Raw genomic sequence first — 24,548 nt, forward strand, 5'->3', positions numbered from 1 at the left:
AAGCTAATCTTTTAGTGACTAAAAAAAAGACTTACCCTGCCACATAGTAAGTGTTCACTACTTACCTACTATCTGCAAGAGTTACTGAAAACTATAATAATTGTAAGAGTACTACACTAATTCCACAAACAACAGAGAAATCAATGGAACAGATTTGAGAGTAGAAGAACAGACTTATTTTATAACAATAATAAATTTATAATAAATGTGTCATTTCAAATCAGTGGGAAAAGATTAATTTAGTCAATATACTATAACAGTCTTTAGGAAAGTTAGAAGCCTATTCACAACATACACAAATATAAATTCCAGGAAGATTAAAGATATGCAAAAAAATAAAACTGAGCCAGTACTCAAAGTAAATACAGACATACATTATTATGATTTTGGGGTGAAGGAGGTTTTACAATGAACTTCAGGAAGAATAATTAGTTATGAAAGGAAAACCTGATGGACTTTGTTAGGTAACAATATTCAAAACTTACCCATAGCAAATACACAAAGGAAAAATGAAAAATGTGGAAGGGAAAACAAAGGAAAAATGAAAAAAAAGGAAAAACCATGAAACTAAGAGAAAAATGTGAAGACTAATTAAAAGATCTTAAAGAAACCAACGTCCCAAAAGAAAAATGGGAAATACTGCCAACAATCAGTTCACTTAAAAATATAAATGGCCATGGGGCGCCTGGGCGGCTCAGTGGGTTAAAGCCGCTGCCTTCGGCTCAGGTCATGATCCCAGGGTCTTGGGATTGAGCCCCGCATCAGGCTCTCTGCTCAACAGGGAGCCTGCTTCCCCCCCTCTCTCTCTGCCTGCCTCTCTGCCTACTTGTGATCTCTGTCAAATAAATAAATAAAATCTTAAAATAAATAAATATATATATATATATATATATATATATATAAATGGCCAAAAATATATGAAAAAATACCAATTCACTGGAAAACAAATGTATAAAAAGCAATGAAAAAAATCTGTTTTTCAAACACGGTAGCAGACTGTAAGGAAAGATAATCCTACTGTTGAAAACCATGTGATAGAAAAGTCATTGTAATGAAAATATAACTTGTTAATCTTTCTGTGGAGAAATTCAGCAATATATATTTCACTTCAAGTGTCTATATCCTTTAACAATTTTGTTTTTAGTAATTCATCTTAAGAAAAACACCTGGGCGTCTCTGGGGGAGCTGGTTCTAAAGTGTCATGTAAAATATCATGGTTCCATTGTTTTAAAAGTGTGTGCATGTATGTGTGGGTGTGTGTATATATATTTAAATATATGTTATAAAACATATATTTTTATATATTAAATATATATGTTACAAAATATATATTTAAAAATATATTTTTAATAAACCTGTTATATTGGAAAACTCTGGATATTGGAAAACTCTGGAATATAACATCTCTGGAATAAACCAAAACTCTAAAATATATCAAAATTCCAACACTGGTTATCTCAAGAGGTATGCCACGGAGGATTTCCTGCATTATTTAAATTTTCTCACAATGAGAAAATGTTATTTTTACATTAAACACACACACTTAAATTGTACATACTTAAGTTTTATATTTATCATGTCAATAAAAATATGCTACAAAAGTTTATATGATTAAAAAAAGGTAGAAGATGGCTTCAGCAGATGAAAGAAATTTAACATCCATTTAATTCAAAAGAGCACAAATCACTGACAGAGTTAAAGACACTTACGTCTCATTGAAGTGTAAATATAATACCTATCTCATTGATACCAGTACTCACCCCGTATCTTTCAGCCACAACATCTTCAAAATTTCTATTCTGCTTCTCAGCTTGTTCCTTCATTCTTTGGTAAGACTTCCTGAGCCAGCTTAGTCCACCATCTTCTACTACTGAAACTAAATCCCAATATTAAATGTCAGTCATACTTTTCATGTGGTTATAACAGAATCAATATTTATTGCTTCTATAATAATTTCTAAAATATAAATTAGATATTTTTCCCAGAACATATAAGAATCATAAGGGCATTTAAAATTCAACATATTAAAAAAGTAAAATAAAATAAAATTCAACATATTATTTATTGTTTTTGTTTTTTTAAAAAGATTTATTTGAGAGAGAGAGAGAGAGAGGACAAACAGGAGGGACAGAGAAAGAGGGAGGAGAGAATCTCAAGCAGCCTCCATGGTAAGCACAGAGCCCAATGCAGGGCTCCATCTCACGATCCTGAGATCAAAACCTGAGCCAAAACCAAGAACTGGATGCTTAATTGACTGCACTGCCCAGGTGCAGTGCCCTCAACTTATTATGTATAAACCTATTATGCAAGGTACAGATTTTAAGGACTGAGGAAGGCAAAACTGAAGCTATCCTCAAAAAAACTGCAATCTAGGAGTTGGAGTGTAAGAATATGTAAGTAGTAACAATAAGGATAATATGTAACAAAAAAAATTTTTTTAAGTGTAAGTAATGATAGAAAAAATGAAAGCAATGAATTATTTCTAAATGGGAGGTTAGGGAACAATTTACAGATCAGGCTTAAAACAATGACTGGGACTTCTATAAACAAAGATAAGAATAGGCAGGGCATTCCCAGAAATAAAGAATAAAAGTACACACATAGCAGGGAAAAAGCTACCTCAGATACAGCACGAAGAACAAATAAGGAAGTTACAGATGGTAATACTGAAATGTGTATCAAAACAATCTAAGGGTTTTGAAGAGGCGGGGGGTGGGCAGTGAGAGGTCGGGGGAACCAGGTGGTGGGTACTAGAGAGGGCGGATTGCATGGAGCACTGGGTGTGGTGCAAAACCAATGAATACTGTTACGCTGAAAAGAAATTTAAAAAAAAAAAACAAATTATTCTATGCAGTCATGATCCCCAACTATGAAAATCTGAATGCCTTCAACAAACTTTATTAAGCGCTTGTATTTCCATCTACACACATCACGTTTTCGATATGCATAAAGAAATCTAATCAGTTACTTAAGTCAAAACTTTGTTCCTGATTTTCCCTGTACAAAAATAGGATTGCTTTTTGGGCGCCTGGGTGGCTCAGTGGTTAAAGCCTCTGCCTTAGGCTCAGGTCATGATCTCAGAGTCCAGGGATCGAGTACCGCATCGGGCTGTCTGCTCAGCAGGGAGCCTGCCTCCTCCTCCTGTCTCTCTCTGCCTGCCTCTCTGCCTACTTGTGATCTCTATCAAATAAATAAAAAAAAAATATCTTAAAAAAAAAATAGGATTGCTTTGGATCACTCCAGTTCTAAAATCAACAAAAACACACACAGACCACAAAAGACATGTGTAAGAATCTTCATAGTGGAAAAGTCTGCAGTAACACCAGCTTAGAAAAGCTTAGGTGTTCACCATCAGTAAAACGGATATATAGCATGAATTATGATATATTCCTAAAACAGGCTATTATACAGCAATGAAAATCAATGACTGCACCTATACATAACAACATGGATGCATCTGAAAATGTGACCAGAAGCAGCAGGAACCAAAAAGGGAGCAGAGAGTACTTACTATCTGATTCCAGGAAAAACTGTCTCTGGTGCTAGAAACCAGAATAGTGGTCAGCCTTCTGACAAGAGCACAGTTGACTAGAAGGGTCACAGGGAGCTTTTTGAGACGCTAATAACACTGTGTTTCTTAAAAAGTATGCTGATGATACAGATATTCACTTTGGGAAAATGATCAGTCTGTACAGTGAATGATTTCTACACTTTTTTGTATGTGTTACATTTTAATAAAAAGTTTAAAGAAAAAAAAGATTTTCATTCCTCTAATTCCAGTCTCACTCAAATCTCAAAAATTTGTCTATGCTAAGCATTCAGAATCTTCTAAGATAATGGGTCTTTCTTTAGGTCTAAAATACTTTGTACTTCAAAACCTAGATCTCTAGGGGCGCCTGGGTGGCTCAGTAAAGCCTCTGCCTTCAGCTCAGGTCATGGTCTCAGGGTCCTGGGATCTAGCTCCGCATTGGGCTTTCTGCTCAGCAGGGAGCCCTGCTTCCTCCTCTCTCTCTGCCCACTTGTGATCTCTGTCTGTCAAATAAATAAGTGAAATCTTTAAAAAAAAAAAAAAAAAAAAAAACCCTAGATCTCTAGTTAACTCAATGATTCACTTTTCTTTCAAGTTTATTTTGCTCTTGCTATCTTTTTATTTTATCTAGTCTTTGAGTTCAAATTTAACAAGGCAATTAGTGAAGGAAGCTAGTCTAAATCCTCAATTTATACAAAGAGAAGCCCACTGTCACTAATACCTATGTTAATGTCCCAGCTACATAAGTTCGGAGTTATCTAGAAACTGTTAAGATACTGATGGGCAGAGTGAAGATTTCCTGCACAATCACCAAAATATTAACACAGTTCAGAGAAAAATCACCAATATATTAACATAGTTCAGAGAAAAAAAAATCTCAGAGAAATAGGAAGACTTTTACTCTTATGTTAACATTTATTAAGGAAATCAAACAATAAAAATATTCAGTGAATTCAATTATGAGTAAAATTCACAGTCTTTGGAACATATTTTTAGTTGATTATATGTTCTATTTCAATAGTCTTATTAATCTTATCATTAGAGATACAATAATAAAATATTTTTAACAGGAAAATCATCAGATAGTTTAAAAGCTAATAAAATACAATTTACAGCACCATTCACCATGAAATTCACTCTAACAAATATTTAGCAAATATTTACTATGAATATGAAAACGTGCTGAATATAAAAGGAAGTAAAAACATGAATAAAACATAGTCCAGTGCACATGGTGCCGCTATGCCAGGCTCCGGGACCAGCTGCATTTGCAGTTTGGGAAGCTCCCTTTCTAGCACTTACAACCACCTTGGATTCTGTACATCCCGTGGGATTCCCACTGGTCTCCACTGGTATTCTACCCGGGCTGCCCTGACTGCCTCCAGAGGTCACTTCTGCCTTTCCGTGGCAAAATGATGTGCTAACTCTAAAAAACCAAAGCCACAGTAAACACATGTGGGATGGATAGTCATTGTCTCTCAGGAAAGGTTGCAGAGCCAAAGGAAAAGATCAGGTTGATGCTTACTTGCTGAAATTCACAAAGGAAGATTCTGAAGGGTAGAAAACAGATCGAGAAGCAAAGCTTCTGAAGCAGGGTCCAGCCCTACTGCCAGCTGCAACAGCAGTGGCCATGTCCTCGGTCCTCAAGTGAGATCACCTTCAGGAATGGATGGGAGATGGCATTTACTCATTTACTCTACCTCTGGGCTGATTTTCTAAACGACCTGGGAAGCTATTTCCAGACAACGTGAAACTAAGGAGCCTTCTGTCCAGGTTTTAGAGCTATTTGCCTCAAAACCCTGTTGTAGTTTGTCAATTTCATAAGCACTTATTTCTGAAAACATCTTTTACTGTAAATTTAGGTTAAGAGGCAATATCCCGTGAATGCTCTGATATTAAGACGCATGGCTGTTATGAAAATACAAGAGCATTTAATGTTGCCTACTATTATTGCCACATGGAGCAAGTGTTAGGCAAAGACTGAGCAACAATCCTTTTCTTACATAAAATACAGGTGCATACATATTCTGTAGACAATATTCAGAAACTGAATGGGATCGCCTACCATTTATCTTTCTTTTTTCATTTCTAAATTGGGCTTAACCAGGTAATAATGAAAGGATGATAAAACATCAAACATTCATCAAAATGCTGGTTTTTCATATTTTGCTTTACCCCATACTTTCGTTCAGTAGCTTATCATATTATTTACTTAATAAAGGTATTGTACTAGCTGCTGGGGATAAAAGGTAAGCAGCAACAGCCACTCTCTACCTGCCCAGAGCATATCATCTCATTAGAGATGGGCGTTTCAATAACCATGGAAATAAATGTGCAATCACTACTGGAAGCCAAGGGACAGAGCTACCAGCACATGCAGCAGCTCACAACCCTGGTCTGGGGGTCAGAAAAGGCCCCTCCGAGGAAGCTCATTCTGAAAGACAAGTAGGAGTTAGCTAGGTAATGGAGGGGAACCTGTGCAAAGGCCCTGTGAGCCCTGTAAACAAAGGCCTGCAAGAAGAGCACCAGCGGCCAGAGATCAGAGCGGCCAGGGCTGCCTGGCCTCCTGAAGGCTATTTGTTTTTATCCCAAGAACCATGGGATGCCGTTGAAGAATTTTAGAGGAGGAGGCCTCTGACAGCACTGGTCTTACTTTCTGAGAACCTCATTATGGTTGTCTTGTGGAGGATGGGTTAGAGGGGTAGCAAGCAGACTGCAGGGGCTGGAAAGGGCAGAATCAAGAGATGACATGGCCCAGGGTGGTATGCAGAAAAGGGGACTTGGTTCTGATGCGGCTACAGACGTTTTCTGTTCTTTTCATTCTTTCCATTTAATGCTGCATAAAGGACATTTCCCATTAAAACTATTTTAAGCAAGAAAATTCTGATTTGCTTTACACTTTTGAGTTTCAAAATCTGCTTCCATAAGCAAGGGTGAGACCTCTGGCAGCAAAGAGTAACAGAAAAACTCTTATTCTCTATCTCTAAAGAATCAGGCTTAATAAGCTAATACTATATTGAACCATCCTGGGGTTTTTAGTCGGGGTATGTCCTTATGCAGCTATTTTCCTTAACCTCTGGATGTGCCAATTTGGCAGAAAATTAAATGCTTGAACTTGACATCAAATTAAGCTGGCTGGCTTTAAATAGATTTTTTCAAATACAAATTACATGCTCACTCTGGAAAAAAATCTGACATAGATGTATGAGAAAATAAAGGGTGAAAGTACACTTTGCTTTGCATCTTTGAGAGGCACAGAAGAGTATGCTGGGAAGGAAGCAGGCTCTGGAGCCAAACTCTTTGGATTCAAATGCTGGTTTGGATACTTGCTAACCATGAACTTGAAGAATTTACTTCAACTCTTCTTGTAAAATAGAAAAAAAAAAAAAAAATAGAGCTAGAACTCTTAACTCCAGAGAACACACCAATGAAGGCCAGAAGGAGGGTGCCGGGGGGGGGGGGGGGGGGGGGGATGGAGGAGGGAGGAGGGACCTGCCGCAGCGAGCACCGAGCGCTGTGTGGAAGTGTTGAATCACTAACTTGTACACCTTTAACTGAGACTACACTATGTTAACTAACTGGAATGTAAATAAAAATGTTTAAAAAATCAAGTAAACAACTCAGAGAGGTCAAGCAACTTTCCCAAAATCACAAAGCTACTAAGTGGAAATGCCAAAAATACTAAGCCCAAGTAGCCTAAATCCAAATTCTGAGTCCTTAACACTACCACTATGTCACCTCTCCAGAGCTCCTTCATACTCAAGTGGTACCACTGTCAGGGGCCTAACCAGCTCAGCCCTACCACAGGTCCACACAGAATGACTACACTATCCACATATGCAGTCCAGCCTGCAGATCATTTAAAACTTAATGTCAACTCTGGGATCTAAACCTCTGACAGACGGGCTCTGTCATTCTTCCTCCTTCTAAATAAGAGTAATAATGGGAAAGGGAAGTGGTGAAGGGGAAAAGAAAAAAGGCTCTCTAAAAGCTTTTTATTAGATCATTTTTCTTGTCAGATCTGAGATGATGCTGTTTCACCCAGTTGAAAGATACTACCTATAGTACAACACTGAGTCTTCCACATTGAAGAAGCCAAGAATCTACTGGCTGCAAACACCCAAAGGTTCAGCTGGTCTATTCTAAGTGTTCCCCACAGATTAATTTGCTAACTGTCCTCTGACAACAATGGTAGCAAAACCCTGGATCAAAAAATCAGGTCAACATAGTAATGGTTCAGTGAGCTACCCTACTGCCCTAAACTTATGCTTTCAAATTACCAAAAAAAAAGTATCTCAAAGAGATTCTTGTGTGACTACAGTTACTATGTTACAACCCAGCAGAGACATTTCTATCTATGCTGAAAGGCAATAAAGAAAATGCTGCAATTACTAAGAGCACCCAAAACTGCTAAAGAAAAATTATAAACAAACTTATAGGGTGGCTTTAGAAACATCTCCACATCTTTTTGTGTAAGACACAAAAGGAATATCTATGAATGGCCAAAATAAAAATAAAGAATACAGGGGCGCCTGGGTGGCTCAGTGGTTTAAGCCGCTGCCTTCGGCTCAGGTCATGATCTCGGGGTCCTGGGATCGAGTCCCACATCGGGCTCTCTGCTCGGCGGGGAGCCTGCTTCTCTCTCTCTCTCTCTCTCTCTATCTCTGCCAGCCTCTCTACCTACCTGTAATCTCTCTCTGTCAAATAAATAAATAAAATCTTTAAAAAATAAATAAATAAATAAAGAATACAACAAAAAGCACGAGAATCTTCTGATAAACCACTGAAAGGAAAAGACAGCCCCATACTGGACACCGCTACTATCTCTGCACCACGTTAGCTATAGTTAAATAAACTCTTCACGGACTCGTCATTGAGACATGTAACTAGCATAGCATATAAATATTTTTTAAATTATGGCATCAAGTGTGATTATGTGACACTTAAGTATTTTATCTCCATCTGCTGGAATAACACCATCCTAAAGTAAATAACAAATTCTATGAATGCTGGCAAAGTAGGAGTTTCTGAAGATATGAAATCACATGTTAAATATTTATGCATTATTTTCATTAAATCTCAGACTTATGATTTTTCACATTTTGTTACAGAATTTGTAACAAACCAAAGCATTATTATATTCTCACAGAATCATACTTTGTATTAATCCATCCAAAACAGAAACTCAAATATGGAAGCATTATCAAGCACAAAATATATACAGTTAATCAATTTGTTCCCAAACATATATAGTTAAAATAATCCACCCAGGTACTAAATTTAAATAAGGCCTCAAAAGACTGCACAAATTTTATCTGCGTCATCATTATGTTATCTGAACCTTTAGTAATAATCCATAGACACTCATAACATGAAACCGTATAGATTCCATATCAGATAATCAATAGACTTACAGTTGTTTGGCAAATACAGAAACAAACACAGAGAATTCTGGACATAATCAAAAACTACAGCACCAAGCAGAAATCATTAATATTTGAATAACCAAATCTTGCCAGTCTACTAACTTTGGTCATTTCCTGAGGAATACCAAGTTATAAGACATGCTTATGTGGCTGCAACCAAAATCCGGAGATACCTTTGGTAATTGATGACATCTTACAGTCTTCTGGGGGAAGACCTGTCCCGCCATCTTTCCAGTATGGATTCAATTCTCTCTCCAGCAGTTTGGACTAGAAAAAAACATTTTCAGAGATCACAATTTAAAAGTAAGCTCACCATAAAATCTGTTAATAAATAATACATCTGAGACTCAGTTAACAATTGTAACCTTGGACAAATATTTTAAACACTCCTAAGAGAGGCTGTTCTGCAACTTGAAAAAAATAATATCTCAATTAACATTGATGCCTACTATGAGCCAGAAATGCTCTCGATGCAGAAGATCTAATGAACAGTCAATATGCCTAACTCAGATCTTGCTAGTTTATGAAATAGTGAGGAACAGGGACAACAAACAAGTAACTGACAAGGGCTCAGAGGAGGAAGTGTGGAGTGCTAAAGCCACACACAATTTAACCCCCTCTCACGCTGACAGATCAGGGACCTCCTAGAGGAAGTAACACGTGCAGCCTTGGACCTAAAGAGGAGCAGGAGTCAGCCAAATTCTCTTTTGTGAGGGAAGAAGGCACAGAAATGCTCCAGAGAGAATGAATAACAGCATGTTTGGAAAAACCCAGGAGGAAACAGAAAGCTTTCAAGGAATTTAAGATTATCCAGACTGTCCTAAAACCTAGATGTATGAGTGAGTAGTCATAAGAGATGAGGTTGTAGAATCATCAGGGATGAGGGCCAAGTGCTGCTGGGGTTTCATGCTGGGGCAATGGTAAATCATGAAAGTGACTGGCTCTGAACTACACGAAGAATAAGTGGACTCAGAGTGGAGGAAAGAAATAAGACAAGCAAGATCAGAGGCAGAAATCTGCTCAGACTGAAAGAGCTGATGGCAGCCTTGTCACGAGTCGAGTGCCTCCTGTGTCCCAGGCACTGGGCCAAGCACTGCGGCTCGAAGGTGTAAGCCAGGCGGTCTTCCCATCAGAGGAAAGGCGGTCTGCAGCCAGGAGAAAGACAATGGAGCAAGTCCAAAACAGCTGAGTGCTATGGCAAAGCACACTAGAGAGCCACAGACTGGGGCACCTGCCTTGACCTTAGAAGTCAGAAAATGCTTTTTAAAACTAATACAGCAAATAGATGGAGAAGACTGAAGAGAGTTAAACATTATTTTCTCGTACTATGTATCAACCCTACCACTGGAAACAAAAATGGTGGATAGAAATTTTTTTAAAAAGCTTTTAAAAAATATTCATGAGCTGACAAAAGAGTACAGAATCTTCAAGGTACAAAATTTAAGTTCAAGGTTAATGTAGAAGATAAGCAAAACCATAAGGATTTGATTTTTAGTTTATACCAAAAACAATTCCATTACCTCCCTTGTTAGACTACCACAAAACCTCCAAGGGTCTATAATCAAGGAATTTCTTCCAGTGGTCTTGTGCAGATACTCAAAGAGATATACTTGACAAGAGTCTAGTCAAACTGTGAGATACTATGTGAAAATATACAAAAGTAAAATAACTGGATGTATAAACAACTACACCAATCAGTAAGAAAAAGACAACCCTAAAAGCAAATCAATAAAGCACATAAGCAATTCATACTTTAAGAAATATGGACCAAAAAAAAAAGAGAAAAGATCTCTCACAGTAATCAGGCAAATGCATATAAAAACAATGAAATGCCATTTCTCACTCATTAATTAGCATGACAAAAATTTAAAAGTTTGGTCATACAGATACTAAGTATGGTAAAGAAAAATACACTGTTGGTTGGGGCACCCGGGTAGCTCAGTAGGTTAAGCATCTGCCTTGGCTCAGGTCATGATCTCAGGGTCCTGGGATGGGGCCCCACGTCAGGCTCCACACTCAGCAGGGAGCCTGCTCTCTTTCTTTCTCCTTCTGCCCTTCCTCACCACCCCCCAATAAATAAATAAATAAATCTTAAATAAATAAATAAATCTTAAATAAATAAATAAATCCTAAAAAGAAAGAAAGAAACATACACTGTTGAGGCAGTATAAGCTGTTAAAATCTCTTTGCAAGTATTTCTAAAAGAAGATAGGTGCATATCTTACAACTTAGCAATTCCACTTCTAGATGTGCACTAGGGAGAAGTTCAAACACACGTGAATGAGGAAATGCGCACAAGGACCTTCACTTAGCACTGTTTATAAATAGTGAAAAACAGCAAACAATGCCAATGTCCACAGACTGGCACAAGAAATGGACATGGCATAGTTAGGTGATGAAAGACTACACAGTGATTAAAAGGAATGAACCAGAAATAAACTATATCAATATAAATCAATCTCTAAAACACACTCAGGCCTTCTAGTCAAAATGGTTTATGAAGGTTCTATTCATCACAATCTCCTTGCTCAGGACAAACAGAAAAGATACACAAAATATAAAACATACTAGGGCGCCCGGGTGGCTCAGTGGGTTAAAGCCTCTGCCTTTGGCTCAGGTCGTGATCCCAGGGTTCTGGGATCGAGCCTGCAATGGGCTCTCTGCTCAGCAGGGAGCCTGCTTCCCTTCCTTTCTCTCTACCTGCCTCTCTGCCTACTTGTCATCTCTCTGCCAAAAAAAAAAAAAAATTTTTTTTAAATATATATATAAAACATACTTCAGTTCAGAACAAGATAAACATCTTTGTGGACAGAACAGAACAGAAATGCAAAATGGTAAAGTGACCTGAAACCACAGGCTTTACTGGGCTCTATATGCGAGCAGAAAATAACAGCCCTTAGTTCAACTGCTGTAAGATGATCAACACTACCAGCGCCCCAGTGAAACAGGAATGGGGCCAGATCACCACATGAACCCAAAGACTGTAGTGGGGACACGTCCTGAGTGCAGAAGAAGGTTGAGAGACCAATATGCATCTCTATAAATGGTCTACAGACTAAGTCTACAGATACGTGCTATCACCCATAGATTACAGAACAGTGCGGGCAGAAGAGGCCCAGACAACAAAAACACAGCCTTGAGCATGTGTTTACAAACCTTTCTGTGACCTTCAACTAAAGAGAAATTGAATGTGTGTGCTTGCATGTGTGTGTGTGTGTGCGTGCATGCATGTGTGTTTGTGTGTGTGTGTCCAAAGCAAAGGTTTTAGGAAACAAAATGTGGGGTGCCTGGGTGGCTCAGTCAGTTAAGCGGTAGCCTTCAGCTCAGGTCATGATCCCAGGATCCTGGAATCCAGTACTGCATCGGGCTCCTTCCTCAGCAGGCAGCCTGCTTCTCCCTCTCCCTCTGTCTGATGCTACCCCTGCTTGTCTGTCTCTCTCTCTCTCTACCCCCACATCTGTCAAATAAATAAATAAAATCTTTTTAAAATGTACAAAGAAACAAAATGTATCTTTGTTACATGTAATATATGCTGATAACTTATTTATTTTTTTAAAGATTTTATTTACTTATTTGAGAGAGAAAGAGACAACAAGAGAAGGAATACAAGCAGGGGGAGTGGGAGAGGGAGGAACAGGCTTCCTGCTGAGCAGGGAGCCCAACACGGAGCTCGATCCTACGATCCTGGGATCATGGCCTGAGCCAAAAGCAGACACTTCACGACTAAGCCACCCAGGTGCCCCTGATTTTATATTTTTAAGTGTTGACTGCAATAAATCAATTATATGACCTACATTTTGAAACACACCAGCCTAGAGCACAAAAGAAATGATATCCTGAAAAACCAGAAGAGACATAAAATCAGCACACTTCACACTGAAGCTTCAGTTAAAAACCATCATCAGGGATGCCTGGCTCAGTTGGTTAAGCGGCTGCCTTCGGCTCAGGTCATGATCCCAGTGTCCTGGGATCGAGTCCCACATTGGGCTCCTTGCTCGGCAGGGAGCCTGCTTGTCCCTCTGCCTCTGCCTACCACTTTGTCTGCCTGTGCTCGTGCGCTCTAACAAATAAATAAATAAAATCTTTAAAGATTAATTAATTAATTAAGAATTAAAAAAATAAAAACCATCATCAGACTTTTTCCCATGATCTTCATTTTATCCCCACCTCCATAACAAGAATCAACATATGATTCTAAGGCAAGGGCCATTATTTCAATTAAAGAGGAAAAATTTCATAGTGCATATCAAGTTAGGCCTTCAAGGATAAATAAGATGCAGACTTACAAAGAGAAAGGGAATTCCCTTAGAAAGTACCCGATGAACAAAGATGCAGAGACAGGAATTTGCAAAGACATGAGGGAATGTAATTACACTAGTTTGGATGGAGTATGAATTACCCAAGAAAAAGAATCCCAACCAATGTGTTTTGGACTCTATTCATGGCAGCATTGGGGTGGGGGGGATGGGGGGGGTTAAAGGAGAAGAGTAAATATGGCATCTTTCTTTTCCATGCAAGCTCTGAACAAGTTAAGAAATACAACTAAACCTTAAGGAAATACAAGACAAAAACTAGCTCTGTTGCTAATGAAGACTAATTTGGAAGAGACTTTTTCTTTCAGTAAAAACCAAATGGGCCTATTAACTGAACAGCACAACAAGGCAGACTTCCCCAAGTACAGCCAACCCCTCCTCCCCTCATTCCCCACATGGGCTCTGGAGGGAGCCTGGTCCATAAGCAGGGAGCGCAGGTAAGCCCAGTGCATTCCTTCCAAATTTTCCAAAAGAAAGTTCACTCCATGTCCTCAAGGACAGAATGAGAAAAGAGTGTGACCCAAAATACCCTAGTGGGGCTTCTTCTACCAGAAAGGAAACATCAGAAATGGTTAAGGCAATCCCCTTCCCTTGAATCACAAGGACTTCTAAAGAGAGTAACACCATGATCAGAGCTGTACTTTGAAAAGATTAATCTGCCATTTGTCATAGGATGCTAGGTGAGAAATGAAGAGCTTCCTGAAATTGCCTGCACAAGAGTAAATCAGGGCCTGAATCTTACTAATATCTTACATGATTCTTCATTCCACGGGCCGTCCTCAGCTCCTCACACAGAGGAACTCCACTCCAGTACAGATGAGACGACTGAGGCCCCCAGAGAAGACACACCACTAACAAGGGCACTCCAGCAGGAATGAAGAGGATGATACAAAGGCAAAAGACAAAAACTCCATAGGCAAGTAGATCAATGGATGCTGGCTCCAGTGAATCACAGAAGTTCATATAAGAGTTTGTAAGAAAAGATTATGTTAATTAGAAAACCTGGAATTCAAAGCTGGAAAGGTGGTGAGATAAGAACAAATAATTACTGTTTCTTAGGAAAATGAAGATGGTTTTTATGTAATCGTTTTTCTAAGAATAACTGGTCACTACTTCAATCTATTGAAGGTACTCAAGGTTTTACTCTGTTCTGTGGTTTGACATGGAGAACAGGCCTGACCAGGATACAAACAAAGCATAAGACCACAATCCAGGGTTACCCTAACACGCCAAAATATCAATGCCTACCAATGGCAGGGCAGGATTTCAGAAGCAAACTTGTCTCAGCCTGGGAATCCCAACTTCCAGACCTCACACAGCTCCCCCGCACACTGGTCATCCCCACTAGTGCTCCGTTTACTCTCCCTCTCTTCTCTGAAGGTAAGACTCCAACTGTGTCAGGTCTCAGAGACAAAGATATGTTCCAGAACTTAGTCAAGAATTTAGTCATAATCCCTGCCCTCCAATGCTCCATGTGAACAGCTGCTTAATTAATAAGTCAATCCCATGTACCAAATCTCCATTTTCAGAATTAATATTAAATGGGGGGTGGCAGACAGAAAACAACCCTGCTCACAAGACGCTTACTATGATCACTCTTAACGTTTTTCATTTATTGGTCCCTCTATGGTGTGTTCAAGGTAAACTCTTAAAGATGATCTTCTTGTGCACTAATTTTCTCTTTAGCTGTATTCAATCTGTTGTTTGCTTATTTACTGAGTTTCTCATTCTAATTCCAATTGTGAATTTTTATTTCTATAAGTTCTTGTTGGCTCTTACCCAGATCTGCCTTCATAATAATTTTTTATTGCTTACTCGTATTTCCATACCTCCAGTTACTGTATAAAGCTATTAAATACCCCAACGGATAAAGGCTCTTTGGGTCTGATTCTACTGTTCATTATTTCAGATGACTGCCACGCATGGACGGACTATCCTTATATTTTCATGTATTTTGTGATTCTAGATCATAAGAGTTCTTCTGGGAAACCCGTGATGCCGAAATCGACAATGGGACCTTCCAGACAGCACTGGCGTTCACTCCCACCAAGCACTTCAAAGTACTTGAAAAACTAAGTACTTCAACACAAGAATATTTCAAATGAAGTCTCACCTTGAAGAGTTTCAGACCACACAGGCAGCACAGTTCAAGCCAAAACCCTTGTGAATCCAAGCTGTAAACCAAACTCAATATTCATCCAATTATATGTGCCCTGGATCTGTCAATCTAGTTCAGCATTAAAATGGCTTCCTACAGGAGATGCATCTTTAAGAATTTCTGCCCCATTTCATAGTTGTCCCCACTCATGCTATTAAGTACCGCAAAAGATAATATAATATTTCACAAGTAAAACCGCATTTATATAAATATCTCATTGCTGATTAAAGGCAAATTAGAAGTTAAAGCATTCTCAGTACCTTACCTGTTCCAGGGCTTGGGTTTTCTCTCTCTCTATTTTCCTCATAGCCTCCTTGTCAGCTCTGAGTGACGATGAGCACACAGTTTTAACAGACATAAAATCAACTGTCATCCACTCATCTCTCTTAAAAAAAAAAAAAAAGTTACTTCAATCTACATTGATTAGAAGTGAAAAACACTTGGCAACAAGAGCAGGCACACTGGAGGCACATGCACCTGGCTCAAATCCTACATCTGCCTATCCTGATGCAAGTTTTCTAGTCCCTCTGCGCCTTAGTCTCTCTCCTGTAAAACAGAATAAATTCCTCCCTTTTAGGACTGTTTTAAGGAGTAAAGCAGAGAAAAGATTTAAGGCACACAGTCTGCTGCCTGACACAGAACAGGCACTCGAACACCAGCTCCTTCCACCTTTCTGCGCTGCGGCCAACAGCGTATAAGCTGCATTCTCACAGCGGCAAATGAAAGACAGCCTCACATCTGTGAACTCTTCAACTCTAAATACTGCTAATGGGAATTATGACATGATCTGGTGAAGAGAAATAAAAACTGAGCGAACTCTACTCACTCTGTAACGGTACAGAGCTTCAGGACACGAGAGGAACATGATGCTTTTCTAGCAACAACCAGAGGGAAGAAACCCTCTGGGGGACCAGAACAGGGGTCAGTATTCCCTTTCTCACGAAGAAGTACGGAAGTCTGAACACTAAGCAAACAGCGTCACTGCCAGAATTATTCATCAAAATATATACTGTTTTCAAAGTCTAATTTTTCTCTTGAAGCATCTGTCATTTTAACATTCATCTATTCTTAGCTATTCCCACTTCTTTCTTTAAAACCAGGGGACCTACCTGGATAGATGGGTTGTCTTCTCTTTCTGAATTCTCCCCTTTCACTTTCCAGGCCTTTTCTCCGCCAGAAGTCTGGGATGGGACAGCCTCAACCCACTCATCTTCAGAGCTCTAAGAATATTTAGCATACAAGTGAAATTCTCAAACTTGCAGACTTGCATATAAAAATTCTATGTTGTTAAATGGTGAACTCAGATTTCTAGAAAAAAAAATTTAGAGTCAACTTCCCCTTTAAAAAGCCACATTGAAAATATGAACAAGGAACATATAAACCCACTCTTTTGGGATAAGCCCATGAAACACCACGACTGTTGTCATGCTGAGGGAAAGGGAAAACAAAAGATTAGAACTGACAACAGAGAACCCACTTTAACACGGAGCTTCAGTTCCTACCAACGTTAAGCAATACTGACATCTTTGTTTAACTAGAACAAGGGAAACAACACTCAAGTAAATGACTTTGTCTTCTAAGTTTCAAATTTTTAAATTTCCCTGGGTCTAAAAATGCAGAGATCTCAGTTAAAAGCCAGGCTGGTAAAGCACTTTGTTACTGTGTTTAAATACCAGATTATTAAATCAGCTACAAAGTATTTAGCCAACATCCCCTATGTGCTCAGCATTATGCCAAGTTCTGGGTTCTGTTTTCCACAAATACATCAATCAACTCCTTCTATGTTAAGTACTGTAATAAGTACTTTCGCATATGTTCTCAAGATGACTCCTTAAAACTATCCTACATAAAATACTATTTGGTTTTAGAGATAAGAAAAGCTTCCCCAAATTAGGTAACTTGCCCAAGTTACATGGTATCCAAGTAGGAGAACCAGAATAGAAATCTAGATCTGTCTGGCTCTATCATCTACTCTTTGGAGCTGTACAGGAAGTGTAGGAAAGATCCTAGAAATCACCCAGTACACAACACTTGCTAATGCAAAGCAGAGAAACTTGGAGGCCACGGGAAGAAAAAGGATTTCCTGAATGAGAACAATATTCCTTCATGTCACAAAGTTCTCGATAATTACCTAACTGGAGAACAACAATATGTCTGGTGAAAGGTATAATCCACGTGGAGTAAACACATTTGTGCTCTGGCGTCTCAAGTGACAACTGTTTTCCAATGCAGAGCAGACTTCATTCATTCATTCATTCAGGCCCTGATTTAGATTCGTAGAAACATTAGAACTAGCTATTTACATATACAGTTACAATTTTTAAGATAATCACTATAAATATGTTTCTGGCCTACTCATATTTACATTGTCGAATCAATTTAGAAAGGGCTGCGTGTGTTGTGATGAGCACAGGATGACCTATGGAAGTTTTGAGTCACTGAACTGCGCCCCTCAAACTAACAATAAGTGCTAACTAACTGGACTTGAAGTAAAAACTGTTTTTTAAAAAAAGCAATTGAGAGAACTGGTTCCTACCACTTGGTATTATCCACTATAAAGGGAGTCTATAATCTGAAAGATTTAGCACATTCCTTGGGGGAGAGTCAATCTGCTAAGATCATGCTGAAAACAAAAAATGTTTACATTAGTGTTCCACAGGATTCTGTTGAAGGTTTTCTTTTTTTTTTTTTTCTTTTTTTAAGATTTTATTTTTAAGTAATCTCTACATCCAACGTGGGGCTTGAACTTCAAACCACGAGATCAAGAGTTTTACACTCTCCTGAGTGTCCAGGCGCCCCCCCCGCAAGGCCTTCTTTTGAAACTACAAGTTTTCTCTACCCTCTGAAATGCTAACCCATCCCTTCAAAGTCACTGAGCAGGGCCATAAGCTGCTTCCCCACCACAGCTGCAAACCATCTCCACCCCTGCATAAACCCAATCACTATACCCTTTACAACTTCAGTTGAGCTAGACTCTTAATCACAACTAGTATTCCTCTTCCTGGTCCCTGGCCAACCCTCTCTTCCACTCCCTTAGCTTCCTCCCCCCATTTGAAGCATTTATCAGTTTTACATTTACTTGCGTGACTGATTAATCTCACAGCAAGTTCTACGAGGAAAGCAACCACATCTGCTCTCGCCTAGAGACCTTGCTTAATGCCCTGGCAGAGAGGTGATGCTCCTCATCTTCTTAAAGATCTCTCTCACGTTTTCTACCAAATTCCATTCCACATACAGTCAGCAAATGGCTCTCTCCTTCTTGATCAATAAAAATAAAGTCATTTTAGCTTCCTACCCAACTTCCAACAGAACTATTTATGCCTGTGCCTATCCTTACCTCCTGTTACCTCTTCCTCTTTAAAGCTGTTCCTCCTCCACAGATCTTGGCCCCAATGACTCCTGGTCCTCTAGGATGGTTGCACTATCAATCATCTCTTTGTCTCATAGCTTCAACCAAAGCTCTCTATTGCCCTAGAAATATGTTCAAGTATTCCCCATCCTGTGTGTGTGTGTGTGTGTGTGTGTGTGTGTGTGTGAATGAGGGAAGAAGGGGAACACTGATTGCCCTTATGTCTCCCTCTAGCAGCCATTTATCTTCCAACTTCTACTCTAAACCAAATTCTTAAAACAGCAGTCTATACTCTCTGTCTGCACATCCTCACCCAATTCTCAAACTCTACCATGTGGCTTATGTCCCCATTAACCTACTAAAACATCTTTAAAGCTTACCACTGGTTTCCACTTTGCCCAGTGCAGCAGAATGTTTCCACTTCTAGCTCCCTAGACCTCTGCTGAATACAACTCTGGGAAACTCACCTTCTCAACCTCCACGGCCTTTCCCAGTTCTCCTCCCATTCTTGGTTTCTTCTTCACGTCCCTCATGCACTTTTCCTCATTTGCTCAGCCCTTAAATACCAATGTTATTTGGGGTTCCATTCTTTGCCCACTACATTTTCTAATCTCTAAACATTCCCCTTTGGCCCTTAAATCCACTCTCATGACTCAAACTACTACCAACTGTACTGATATCTTTCACCTTTGTCTACCCAAAGTCAGTGATTTAACCAACTACCTACTACATTTGGAGGCCATGCCAAATTCAGTAAGAACAAAAAGTTAATCCATCATCTCTTCCATGAAACCTGTTCCTCCTCCTCTACTACGGAATTCAATTACATGGTACCACCAACCATCTACTTACCCAAGTCAACAATCTCAGGATCAACTTAGCCCTCCCATCTAAACCTACTATTTCCATTTCCAAAGTATTTCTCAAATATACCATACAGCGAACACCATGGGAGGCCTACCATGCCTACCATGGGAATCCCACTTCCATCTCTGGCCAAGGCTGATTTGTTCAAAGGTAGGTATCTGACCCCAATTCGTATCAATCGGAGTTACTGTCCAGGAACTTGAAGTCAAGACTCAATGGGGCTGCTAAAACTAAAGAGAACTGAAAATGCACTGGTAGAAGCTATTTTTGTTATGAGGAATAGAATTCAGCAAAAAACTGATCTGTGACCAAGAAAAAAACTGAACTCAGAGAAAAACAAACATGGAAGATGGCAAGATGATTGATAAAAGCATTTGAAACTCTTTAATTCCAGCCATTCCTAAAACCCAGCGACATTCCCATACCTACATGTCCTAGGAGACTTTTGTACTCTAATAATGAATTGCCCCTTTTTCTGAATAAGCCAATTTAAGTTTGATCTCTGTTCCCTGCAACCCAGGGCACCAACTAATACATGCCCCTTCCTTTAAAGTATTCGAGATCACATCTTATCTCTCACCCAGACAACTGGGATAACCAAATTAGTTTCCTGGACACCAGTCTTTCCTGCTCCCCTTCCTTTTTCCAACCCCCACCCTAAATATACCTAGGAGTCATGTAAAGAGAACACATCTGACCTCTTCTATGGCTCCCTGTCACAAAGCTCCTCTTCTTACTTGTCAACAGAACACTATTTTATTTGTTCTGTTTATTATTATTATTATTCTGTTTATTATTATTACTATTATTATTATTATTATTATGTTTATTTAACATAATAAATGCCTCCCTTGCTGGTAAATGAAGACTTATGATCCACTGTCCAATGACATGAAAATAAAGGTATTCTGTGGGACTTCCTGGAAGTCAAATTATGAAAGAGAGAGCATCCTCCTCTTGTTATCTAGACTAAGAGGTAAGGCTGTAATGATGATGGAGTAGTAAAACAGTAGAACTAGCCTTAGTCCCAGAAGACTACACTAGTCCCAGACTGCCTACCTGTTTTCTTTCATAGGAGAGAAAAGTTAACTATCTTGTTTAACCAATGACTATATTGTTTGGCCTCAGCATCATAAGATTACATACTGAAATTATGTATCTATTTATCTAACTAGAAAATGAGTTCCCCAAAGGCTTGAAAACAAAAACCTCTTTTTTTATATTCCCTATATCTATACCAGTGTCTGATAAAGAGTTGGATTCAGTAAAGGTGCACTAAAATTAATTAAATCCTCTTTTTCTACTCTTCCAATAGCCCTAGTCAGAAACTTTAATTAGCAGCCAGAATCCAAGCATTAAATACCAGGCACTGAATGAAAGAAGCATCGTGATACACTTAGTACTCTTACTGTTCAGTCACAGAACAGTGAAACCCGAACAGTTCTATAGAACTTGCCTGCCTTCATTCTCTTCCTACTAATTTTGTTTTTCATTTTCACCAGTATACAATTTCCTCACAATTTCACACAACTGCTGTTCCCCCTCCCAAATATGCTATGACCTCATTTCTTTTGCTAATTTTAGTTTCAATCCTCCACCTCATCTTAAAGGACTCATACGCCATCAAGCTTAATGTGCCTCCTGACCTAACACAGCTTCCAGAACTCTTCCTCTCTTGTGTGGTCCTCATAATAACCACACCCCTAATCATATAAGAAAAAAATCTGGAAGACAGAACCAAGACAGCAAAGTGTTAGCAGTAAATATCAAAGAAACTTGAGGACTTCTGCTTCTGGCCAAGACAAAATAAATGGCATCAGACTAAAAATACATAGAAATAGAATAATAGAAAATATTCGGAACTGTTCTCAGAACATTGACTCTCAGTAATACAGGGCTGTGATCCCTGAAAAGGAAAACAAATGGGGTGAACGATACAGCATTTTGCCTTGAAACACCTCCCAGACCAAGGCACAAGGAAGGGAAACAGGTATAACTTGGTGTGTTCCAAGGAGGTAAGTTCAGAGTTTGCCTATATTGCCCTCTTGAACTGAAAATCTCGGTAATTTTGTTTTAAAGATTTTATTTATTTATTTGTCAAGAAAAAGCACAAACAGTTGGAACAGGAGGCAGAGAGGTAAGCAGGCTCCTGCTGAGCAGGAAGCCCAAGGCAGATCTCAATCCCAGGACTCCAGGATTATGACCTGAGCCAAAGGCAAACACTTAACTGACTGAGTGACCCAGGCACCCCTACATCTTTTTTTTTTCCCACCTTGATTTTCAACCATTCTATACCCTTATTTTAAAGATAATTTTTTTAAGCCAAAATTACATAAAGTAAGTTTTATGACAATAATAGGATTAAATTCACACCCAAAAACAGATTAAGAAAAACAAATTAAGAAAAATGTCTTCCTGGGGTGCCTGGGTGCCTCAGTCATTAAGATTCTGCCTTGAGCTCAAGTCATGGTCCCACAGTCCTGGGACTGGGCCCCATATAGGGCTCCCTGCTCAGCGGGAGGCCTGCTTCCCCCTCTCCCACTCCCCCTGCTTATGTTTTCTCTCTCACTGTGTTTCTGTCAAATAAATAAAATCTTAATTAAAAAAAAATAATAAAGTTTTCCTGCATTGCCTTCTTGAACTGAAACTCTTGGCAATTTTTTTTAAGATTTTTTATTTATTTGACAGACAGAGATCACAAGTAGGCAGAGAGGCAGGCAGGAGCTGGGGGAGGGGGGAAGCAGGCTCCCCACTGAACAGAAGGCCAGATGCGGGGCTTGATCCCAGGACCCTGGGATCACGACCTGAGCCCAAAGGCAGAGGCTTAACGCACTGAGCCATCCAGGCGCCCCTTGGTAATTTTTTTTTAAACCAAAATTTAAATAGAGTATGTTATATGACAATAACAGAATTAAATCCATACCCAAAAATGAATTAAGAAAAACTAGTAAAATCCAAAAATATCTAGAAATTTTAAAATATATATAACGTACAGGTTAAAAAATTTAAAAAATCAATTAAAAAATATTTGAAAAACATGACAATGAAAACCTAACACATCAAAATTAGAGATACAACAGTGCCAAAAGAAACATTAATAGATTAAATATTCATTAGAAAAATTGAAGATTTAGAATCAATATCTACCTTAGGATGTTAGAAAGAAAAGAGCAAATTAAACACAAAGTACGTGTTAGGAAAGGAATAATAAAAAGGCAGTGGAAATCAATGAAAGAGAAAGTATACAAACAGAAAATCAATAAATCCAAAAGGCACTTCATTGAAAAAATTAATAAAAATTGATAAACCTCAAACTATACTGACCTAGAAAACAAAGAGAAAACAGGAATTGCAAAATCAGGAATAAAAGAGGGGACACAACCAGATTCTACAGACATTAAAAGGACAATAAGGAAATATCATAAACAACTTTACGACAAAAAATTCACCAATTTAGATGAAATAAGAAAATCCCTTGCAAACTTAACTTGCCAACACTAATTCAAGAATAAACAGAAAATACTTAATATAGATACTAAATAAATTAAATTTGGGATTTAAAAACCACCCCACAAGGGCACCTGGGTGGCTCAGTCATTAAGCGTCTGCCTTCAGCTCAGGTCATGATCCCAGGGTCCTGCAATGGAGCCCTGCGGTGGGCTCCCTGCTCTGCGGGAATCCTGCTTCTCCCTCTCCCACTCCCCCTGCTTGTGTTCTCTCTCTGGCTGTTTCTCTCTGTCAAATAAATAAAATATTTTTAAAAATTTTTAGAAATAAATAAATTTTTTAAAAGCACCCCATAAAGAAAACTCCAAGCACAAAGAGGTTCATTGGTATATTTTAGCAAAGATTTAAGGAAAAAAAAAATCTTCACCAATTTTGCATAAACCCTTCTAGAAAACAGAAGAGGAATTAATTTTAACTCATATACAAGGCCAACAGTATCCTTATACCAAAACCCAATAGTTCTCAACAAATTGTTGGCAAATACAACAGGGGGGGATATATATATATATAGATATAGAAATATAGATATACATGGGCGCCTGGGTGGCTCAGTGGGTTAAGCCGCTGCCTTCGGCTCAGGTCATGATCTCAGGGTCCTGGGATCGAGTCCCGTATCGGGCTCTCTGCTCAGCAGGGAGCCTGCTTCCTCCTCTCTCTGCCTGCCTCTCTGCTTACTTGTAATTTCTCTCTGTCAAATAAATAAATAAAATCTTTAAAAAAAAATATATATAGATATACAGATAACGTGATATATATGATACCACACACACCATATTCACCACATACCATAAATAAACAACAATGTCCAAACGAAGTTTACCCAGGACAGCAAGGTGGTATACCACTCAAAAACCAAAATGTAAAAAATTATTAAATAAGTTAGGGGCACCTGGGTGGCTCAGTGGGTTAAAGCCTCTGTCTGCGGCCTGGGTCATGATCTCAGGGTCCTAGGATCGAGCCCCACATCAGGCTCTCTGCTCAGCAGGGAGCCTGCTTCCCCCACTTTTCTCTGCCTGCCTCTCTGCCCACTTGTGATCTCTGTCAAATAGATAAATAAAAATAGATCTTTTAAAAAATTATTAAATAAGTTAAATTTTTTAAAAACCCAACCCATGTAATTCTCTGTGTTGACTGAGTAAAGGAGAACAATCAATGCTCCTATTAATAAACACAGAAAAAGCACTTAACACAATTCAGTGTTCATTCAAGACACCAACTCTCAGAAAAACAAAAACTGAAGATAATTTCCTCACTCTGAAAAGGGCATACAAGAAAAACCCACAGGGAACATGAAGCTTAAAAGTGACAGATAAATGCTTTCCACCTAAGATAAGAAATGGAGCAAGGGTATCCACTCTTACCACTTGATTCAATATAATACTGAAATCCTAACTAGTGA

The 24,548-nt window shown here is 38.8% G+C and overlaps 1 protein-coding gene across 5 annotated transcripts in view; it reads right to left on the reverse strand.

Moving 5' to 3' along the window:
- CWF19L2 (CWF19 like cell cycle control factor 2) overlaps positions 1-24,548 on the reverse strand; it is a 185,787-nt gene that overhangs the window by 153,879 nt on the left and 7,360 nt on the right. For all 5 annotated transcript variants that reach the window (XM_059179578.1, XM_059179577.1, XM_059179576.1 and 2 more), the window contains exons 4-7: positions 16,536-16,646; positions 15,692-15,811; positions 9,129-9,222; positions 1,761-1,876 (exon numbers count right to left, since the gene is read on the reverse strand). In XM_059179578.1, the coding sequence (XP_059035561.1) occupies positions 1,761-1,876; positions 9,129-9,222; positions 15,692-15,811; positions 16,536-16,646 (441 nt within the window). The remainder of the gene's footprint in view (positions 1-1,760; positions 1,877-9,128; positions 9,223-15,691; positions 15,812-16,535; positions 16,647-24,548) is intronic.

This window comes from Mustela lutreola, chromosome 1, assembly GCF_030435805.1.
Source record: "Mustela lutreola isolate mMusLut2 chromosome 1, mMusLut2.pri, whole genome shotgun sequence".
Taxonomy (NCBI): Eukaryota; Metazoa; Chordata; class Mammalia; order Carnivora; family Mustelidae; genus Mustela; species Mustela lutreola.